This window comes from Hypanus sabinus, chromosome 6 (assembly GCF_030144855.1).
Source record: "Hypanus sabinus isolate sHypSab1 chromosome 6, sHypSab1.hap1, whole genome shotgun sequence".
Taxonomy (NCBI): Eukaryota; Metazoa; Chordata; class Chondrichthyes; order Myliobatiformes; family Dasyatidae; genus Hypanus; species Hypanus sabinus.
In genome coordinates, this window is record NC_082711.1 from 123728764 (window position 1) to 123737527 (window position 8764).

General features: G+C 47.7%; 1 protein-coding gene across 2 annotated transcripts in view; it reads left to right on the forward strand.

Moving 5' to 3' along the window:
• LOC132395813 (zinc finger protein 229-like) overlaps positions 1–7900 on the forward strand; it is a 28960-nt gene extending 21060 nt beyond the window's left edge. For both annotated transcript variants that reach the window (XM_059972889.1, XM_059972890.1), the window contains one exon: positions 5545–7900. In XM_059972889.1, the coding sequence (XP_059828872.1) occupies positions 5951–7240 (1290 nt within the window). In that variant the 5' untranslated portion in view covers positions 5545–5950 and the 3' untranslated portion in view covers positions 7241–7900. The remainder of the gene's footprint in view (positions 1–5544) is intronic.
• The last annotated feature ends 864 nt before the right edge of the window (positions 7901–8764 follow it).

Sequence of the window (8764 nt, forward strand, 5' to 3'; positions counted from 1 at the left end):
GATTTGATGATATCCCCGGATGAGGTCTACCTTGGAGAAGATCCGTGCGCCGTGCAGGTTTGCTGCAAAGTCCTGAATGTGCGGCACAGGGTAGCGGTCCGGTGTAGCCTTGTTCAGCTTGTGGTAGTCGCCGCATGGTCTCCAGCCCCCTGTTGCTTTGGGTACCTTGTGCAGGGGGGAGGCCCATGAGCTGTCGGACCGCCGTATGATCCCCAATTCCTCCAACCTCTTGAACTCCTCCTTCGCCAGGCGGAGCTTGTCTGGGGAAAGCCTTCGAGCACGAGCATGGAGGGGTGGTCCTTGTGTCGGGAAGTGGTGCTGTACGCCGTGTCTTGATATGGCTGCCGTGAACTGCGGTGCCAGAACCGATGGGAAGTCCGCCAGGACTCTGGTGAAGTCGTTTTCGGACAGCCTGATGGAGTCTATAGGTGTGGTGCTGTCAACTGGGCTTCACCCAGGGACAATGTTTGAAAGGTGTCGGCGTAGACCAGTCTCTTCCTTGGCAGGTCGACCAGTAGGCTGTGGGCTCGCAAAAAATCCGCTCCCAGGAGCGGTTGGGCTACGGTGGCCACGTGAACCGGCTGGGGTCCTTACCGTGCTGCTGTTCGTGGCCCTCAGGGTGGGACCCGGTTCTCTGTTGCGGGTGTCGTAACTTGTCGGAGGTAGGACGCTGATCTCGGCTCCAGTGTCGACCAAAAAGCGGCGTCCTGACTGCTTGTCCCAGACATACAGGAGGCTATCCCGATGACCAACCGCCGTAGCCATCAGTGGCGGCTGGCCCTGGTGTTTCCCAGGAACTTGCAGGGCAGGCTACAGGGGCGGGCTTCTGCACCCCACCGCTGGTGGTAGAAGCACCATTGTTCGTGGGTCTCCTCACCCCTGCCTCTGGGATTAGTGGGCTCTGCGGCTGGGTCTGGTCTGGTTTACTGCTGGGAGCGTGGCCTGGTGATTTGTGCGACGGACGCTCCACTCTCCTTCTTGGCTTTCCATGGCACGTCCGCCTGGGCCGCCACCTTCCGAGGGTCGCTGAATTCCACGTCGGACAGCAGCCGGCGCATATCCTCGGGCAGCTGCTCCAATTCCTGGAGCCTACTCAAACATGAGGCAGGGCTTGTGACCTCTGGCCAGGGACAGCATCTTGTTCATCAAAGCCAATGGTGGTCTGTCCCCCAAACCATCCAGGTGCAGTCAGCGGGCAGCTCGCTCGCGCCGTGAGAGTCCGAAAGTCCTCATGAGCAAGGCTTTGAATTCTGTGTATTTGCCATCTGCTGGGGGCGATTGTATGAACTCCTCAACCTGGGCAGCTGTCTTCTGGTCGAGGGAGCTCAGCACGTAGTAGTAACGTGTGGCATCCGAGGTTATCTGCCGAATGTGGAATTGGGCTTCTGCTTGCTGGAACCATAGGTGAGGTCGCAGCGTCCAGAAGCTTGGCAGTTTTAATGAAACTGCATGAACAGATGTGGCGTCATTCATCTCCGGTCCAAATATCGTTTGGGCTGTCGAGGTCACCAATTGTAGCGGTGTGCTACACGCAGCGCTGAAATAACGACACGGAGTCGGTGAGCTGCAGTTGCAAAAAAGGTTTATTCAAACTTCGTGGCCTTGCTTTAAAGCCTTCCTGATCCCGCCCTCCCCGGGTGGGAATGCTGTAGGGGGCACGTATTCACAGTCCTGTCCCACGCGTGGGCTTTTCCCCTTGCTGGTGAAGCAGGCTTGGCGCCCTCTTTGGGACCGGCCTCAATGCCGGCGCGCGCCGCTTTGTGAGCCGGTCCGAGTGCGCTGGGAAGTGGGTCGCCACAATATGTTAATTCACGTGAATTTTTATTTAACAGACAAAAGTACAAAGAAAAGATTTTCAGTAGTTTTACTGACCAACTTAATTGTATTTTGTAAATATACACAAATTTAGAATTTGATGGCTGCAACACACTCAACAAAAGTTGGGACAGAGACATGTTTATCATTGTGTTACATCACCTTTCCTTTTGGAACTGAGGATACTAATTGTAGTAGATTTGCAATTGGAAATTTTGTCCATCCTTGCTTCATATAAGACTCCAGCTGCTCAACAGTCCGTGGTCTCCGTTGTCTGATTCTCCTCTTCATGATGCGGCATACATTTTCAATAGGAGATAGATCTGGACTGGCAGCAGGCCAGTCAAGCACACGCACTCTGTGTCTACAAAGCCACACTGTTGTAGCCCGTGCAGAATGTGGTCTTGCATTGTCCTGCTGAAATAAGCATGGACGTCCCGGGAAGAGACATCTTCTTGATGGCAACATATGTCTCTCTAAAATCCTCAGAGTCAATGGTACCTTCACATACATGCAACTCACCCATGCCGTGGGCACTGATGCACCCCCATACCATCACAGATGCTGGCTTTTGCACCTTTTGCTGATAACAATCAGGATAGTCATTTTCATCTTTGGCACGGAGAGCTCGACGCCCGTTTTTTTCAAAAACTAGCTGAAATGTGGACTCATCTGACCACAGCACATGGTTCCACAGTCTTTCAGTCCATCTGAGATGAGCTCAGGCCCAGAGAACTCACCGGGGTTTCTGCATAGAGTTGATGTATGGCTTGCTCCTTGCGTAGTTGCGTTTCTGGATTCAGCGACATACTGTGTTAAGTGACAATGGTTTTCCGAAGTACTCCCGAGCCCAGGTGGCTATAATTGTCACAGTAGCATGACGGTTTCTTTGGCAGTGCCACCTGAGGGCTCAAAGATCACACGCATTCAACAGTGGTTTTTGACCTTGCCCTTTATGCACTGAGACGTCTCTGAATTCTCTGAATCTTTTCCCAATGTTATGTACTGTAGATGTTGAAAGACCTAAATTCTCTGCAATCTTGCATTGGGAAATGTTCCTTTTGAACTGACTAACAATTCTCTCATGAATTTTGGCACAAATGGGTGAGCCACACCCATCCTTGCTTGCAAAGACTGAGCCTTTGGTGGATGCTACTTTTATACCCAGTCATGATACCTCACCTGCTACCAATTAACCTGCTTAATGTGGAGTCTTCTAAACCGGTGTTACTTGAATATTCTGTGCACTTTTCAATCTCATTTTAACTCTGTCCCAACTTTTGTTGAGTGTGTTGCAGCCATCAAATTCTAAATTTGTGTATATTTACAAAATACAGTTAATTTGGTCAGTAAAACTATTGAAAATCTTTTCTTAGCACTTTTGTCAGTTAAATAAAGGTTCATGTGAATTAACATATCACAGATTTTTGATTTTATTGCATTTTGGAAAATATCCCAACTTTTCTGGAAATGGGTTTTTTCTTTGCATCTGTATTCACTCAGGAGATGGGCACGGTCTATAGAAGTGAGGCAAGGCAGCATCAACTTCATGGACCTTGTACAGATTACAGAGGTGGAAGTGTTTGCTGTCGTAAGGCAAATTACCATGGATAAATCCCCAGGGCCTGACAAGTTGTTCCCTGGGATCCTGTGGAAGACAAGTGCAGAAATTGTCGGGCCCAAGCGCAGATATTTAAATCATCCTTAGTGACAGGTGAGGTACTGGCACTGGAGGATTGAAGGACAGCCAATGTTGTTCTGCTGTTCAAGAAAGGCTCTAAAAATAAACTAAGAAATTGTATGTTGGTGAGCTTGACATCAGTAGGGGAAAAGTTATTGGAACATATGTGCAGGAACTGGATATATAAGTATTTGTATAGATGTGGAGTGATTAAGAATAGGTAGCATAGCTTTGGTCATGTCTAACCAATCTTATAAAGTCTCTTGAGGAAGTTATCAGGAAAGTGGATGAAGGCAAGGCAGTGGACTTTAGTAAGGCACTTGACAAAGTCTCATATGGGAGGTGGGTCAAGAAGTTTCAGTCACTCATCATTCAAGATGAGATAGTAAATTGGATGAGACTGGCTTTGGGAGAAGCCAGAGTGTGGTAGCAGATGGTTGTCTCTCTGACTGAAGGCCTGTGACTAGTGGTGTGCCATAGGGATCAGTGCTGGATCTGTTGTTGTTTGTCGTCTCTTATCAGTAATCTGGATGATAGTGTGGTTAACTGGATCAGCAAATTTCTGGACGATACTGAGATAGGGGTTGTAGTAGACAGTGAGGAAGACCATCCTGGCTTGCAGTGCAATCTGGACCAGCTGGTAAAATGGTTTGAGAAACAGAAAATGGAATTTAATGTCGACTAGTGTGAGGTGTTGCAGTTCGGTAGGACCTGCGAAGGTAGGTCTTTCACAGTGACTGGTCGGGCATTGTAGAAGAAAGAAGGGCACTGTTGTAGAAGAAAGGGATCTGGGAATACAGGTCTATATTTCACTGAAAGTGGTTTCATCGTTAGATAGGGATGGAAAGAAAGATTTTGGCCCATTGGCCTTCATGAACCAAAGTACTGACAATAGATGGATGTTATGTTGACATGTATAAGACATTGGTGAGGCCTAATTTGGAATATTGTGTGCAGTTTTGGTCACCTATCTACATGAAAGATGTAAAAGAGGTTGAAAGAGTTCAGACAAAATTCACAAGGATGTTACCAGATCCGGAGGACTTGGGTTATAAGGAAAGATTGAACAGGTCAGGTAAACACAAAATACACTGCAGATGCTGTGGTCGAATCAATCTCGGCCCGAAACGTTGACTGTTCATTTCAACGAATGCTACCTGACCTGCTGAGTTCATCCAGCTTGTTTGAACAGGTCAGGACTTTATTCCTTGGAATGTCGAAGATTGAGGGGAGATTTGATTGTGCTAGAGGAGTATAGATAGGGTAAATGCAAGCTGGCTTTTTCCACTGAGATTGGGTGGGACTGCAAACAGAAGCCATGGGTTAAGGGTGAAAGGTGAAATGTTAAGGAGAACATGAGAGGAAACCTTTTCACACAGATGGTCACCCGGGTGTGGAATGAGCTGACAGCATAACTGGTGCATGAAAGCTCGATTTCAACATTTAAGAGGTGTCTATAGGTACCTGGATGGTAGGGGTATAGGAGTGGGCAGTTTAAATAGTTCAGCACAAACTAGATGGCCCAAAGGACCTGTTTCTGTGTTGTATTTTTCTATGACTGTGACAAGAAACTCAAATAATAGTAACATTCCATCTAAGTCCTTTTAACAGCTGTGCAGACCAACCATTCATCTCAGCAGGAAATTTTCATATAACATTAAAACTGTGTTACTTTAATTTAATAGTACTTTAAAAAAAAAGTCCCAGCTGCACGTCAACAAAGGGTATTTGTGTGAGAGTATTTCAGTTACTATGGGTTCAGTTTCAGAACCCATACAGCTCAGTGGGAACAGGAAATAATATCAATGGAGAGAGTCACAGATTGGAGATGGCAGAAATGCCCCATTCTTACAGAGACAGGAAGAGCATCAGAGAGTTTGATGGTCATTCCAGATGCCAGCACTGCCCAGTTAGAAGTTGATTTCCCTCTCCAACTTGGGTTGAACCTCACTGTAACAGTGTGATGCCAGATCACACCTTGACAACTCAAGTGATCTCATCTGAAATATTGTCCTTCACTCATTGATGTATTATGAATCTTTTTTCAGGTTAAAAACAACAAGGAATTTATTTATGGGAATCTTGAACACAACACACCAGTTTTGCTGTCTCTGTCTAGATATTTAAGAAGTGGAACAAAGGATTAAATCTTCCATCTTTCCTGCTCAGACTGTGGGCAGGGATTCACTCAATCATCTGACTGACTGGCACGCCCGTCATTTTACACAGGGGAAAGGCTGTCCATCTGTTCAGACAGTGGGAATGGCTTTAGTCAGTCATCTCAACTGAAGGTACATCAGCAAGTTCACACTGGGCAAAGCCATTCACCTGTTCTGTGGGTGAGAAGGGATTCAGTCAGTCTTCCCACCTATAGGCACACCAGACAGTACACACTGGGCAGAGGCTGGTCATCAGCTGAATTTGTGGGAAGGATTCACTCTGTCATCTGACCTAATGGCTCACCAGCGAGTTCACACCGGGGAGCGGCCGTTCACCTGCCCGGACTGTGGGAAGGGATTTACTTGGTCATCTAAACTGAAGGTACATGAGAGAGTTCACACTGGAGAGAGGCCGTTCACCTGCTCAGACTGTGGGAAGGGATTCACTCAGTCATCCACCCTAATGGCTCACCAGCGAGTTCACACTGGGGAGAGGCCGGTCACCTGCTCAGACTGTGGGAAGGGATTTACTTGCTCATCCCAAATGAAGGAACATCAGAGAGTTCACACTGGAGAGAGGCCATTCACCTGCTCAGACTGTGGAAAGGGATTCACTAAATCATCTCAGCTATTGAGACACCAGTCAGTTCACACTGTAGAGAGGGATTTCACTTGCTCAGACTGTGGGAAGAGATTCTCTCACTCTTCTGCCCTAAAGAGACACCAGCAAGTTCACACTGGGGAGAAGCCGTTCACCTGCTTAGCCTGCGGGAAAAGATTCACTTTGTCATCTAACCTCCTGACGCACCAGTCAGTTCACAACCAGGATAGGCCATTCACCTGCTCAGTCTGTGGGAAGAGATTCACTCAGTCATCCACCCTACAGACACACCAGCGAGTTCACACTGGAGAGAAGCCGTTCACCTGCTCAGTCTGTGGAAAGGGATTCACACGATCATCCATCCTACAGAGTCACCAGCGAGTTCACACTGGGGAGAAGCCGTTTACCTGCTCAGTCTGTGGGAAGGGATTTCCTCACTCTTCCACCCTACAGAGACACCAGCGAGTTCACACTGGGGAGAAGCCATTCATCTGCTCAGTCTGTGGGAAAGGATTCACTTTGTCCTCTAACCTACTGACACACCAGTCAGTTCACACCGGGGAGAGGCCGTTCACCTGCTCAGTCTGTGGGAAGAAATTCACCCAGCCATCCACCCTACAGAGACACCAGCGAGTTCACACTGGGGAGAAGCCGTTTACCTGCTCAGTCTGTGGGAAGAGATTCACTCAGTCATCCACACTACAAAGTCACCAGCGAGTTCACACCGGGGAGAAGCCGTTCACCTGCTCAGAATGTGGAAAGGGATTCACTCAGTCATCACAACTACTGGCACACCAATCAGTTCACACAGGGGAGAGGCCGTTCACCTGCTCAGACTGTGGGAAGAGATTCACTCGATCATCCACCCTATTGGCACACCAGTCAGTTCACACTGGGGAGAGACCATTCACCTGCTCAGAATGTGGAAAAAGATTTAAACAGTCATCTCATCTACAGAGACACCAGCGAGTTCATACCAGTTAGAGGCTGTTCACCTGCTCAGACTGTGGAAAGGGATTCACTCGATCATCCACCCTACTGGCACACCAGTCAGTTCACACAGGGGAGAGGCCATTCATCTGCTGTGAATGTGGGAAGGAATTCACGCGGTCGTCTTATCTACTGAGACACCAATGAGTTCACACTGGGTCGAGGCCGATCTGCTCAGACTTTGGGAAGAGATTCTCTCAGCCAAATAAACCAAATGTGCATCATTGAGTTCACACTGGGGAGAAAGAGGCCGATCTGCTCAGACTTTGGGAAGAGATTCTCTCAGCCAAATCAACCAAATGTGCATCATTGAGTTCACACTGGGGAGAGGCTGTTCACCTGCTGTGAATGTGGGAAGCGATTCACTCAGCAATCTGACCTTGCTTCATACCATCGGGTTCACACTGGGGAGAAAGTTTTAATAAGCTGCATGCTGGATATTTGTCCATCACTGTTGCTGAATGCAATTCTGAGAGTGACTATCAGTGCTGAACTTTGCAATTATTGCTGTTGCTCTCCACACCGTGGTCTGTACTCTGATTCTGCACCCTGGTCACTGGGCATGGGAGGAATTTCTTCTGCTGCACATTCACCTTAATGGGACTGGAGTTTAATATTCTGGATCTGAGACAAATAAATCAGTTCTATTTTAAATTCTGTCTCCGGTACTTAGTAAATTTATAACTCACCTAGTGTACAGTAGAGAGTCAACACAGGCCAGCTGGACCCTGCCAGTGATTCTGTTTCACGACTGTCCTTTTAAATCCTCCCCTGTTGTTCCCCTCTCGCTCTCCCTGTGGGATGGGTTGCTGTCACGACTCTGTGGGTGAAGAGGTTTCCCTTGAATTTTCTGCAGACTAAGGAAGTTGAGCTGACTGCAGTTCTATCTGACATGTTCTTCGCCCCTCAAATCTCTGGGCTGAGGAAGAATGACATTGGTAGTTAACCTCCTTATTCAGGGCTCATTCCCACATAATGGGTCATTTTCCCTGCTTCTAAAAGGTTAACAGAGAAACATAGAAATATACAAAACCTACAGCACAATACAAGCTCTTTGGCCCACAAAGTTGTGCCGAACATGTCCCTACCTTCGAAATTACTAGGGTTACCTATAGCCTTCTATTTTTCTAAGCTTCATGAACCTATCCAAAAGTCTCTTAAAAGGACTATCATATCTACCTCCACCACCGTTGCTGGCAGCCCATTCCACACACTCACCACTTTGCGTAAAAATTTACAAGTGACATCTCCTCTCTACCTACTTCCGAGCACCTTAAACCTGTGCCATCTTGTGGCAACTATTTCAGCCCTCGGAAAAAGCCTCTGACTACCCACACGATCAATGCGTCTCATCATCTTATAAACCTGTATCAGGTCACCTCTCATCCTTCCTCGCTCCAAGGGGATAAGGCCGAGTTCACTCAACCTGTCTTCATAAGGCACCCAATCGAGGCAATGTCCGCTTAAATCTGCTTTGCACCCTTTCTACGGTTTCCACATCCTTCCTGTAGTGAAGCG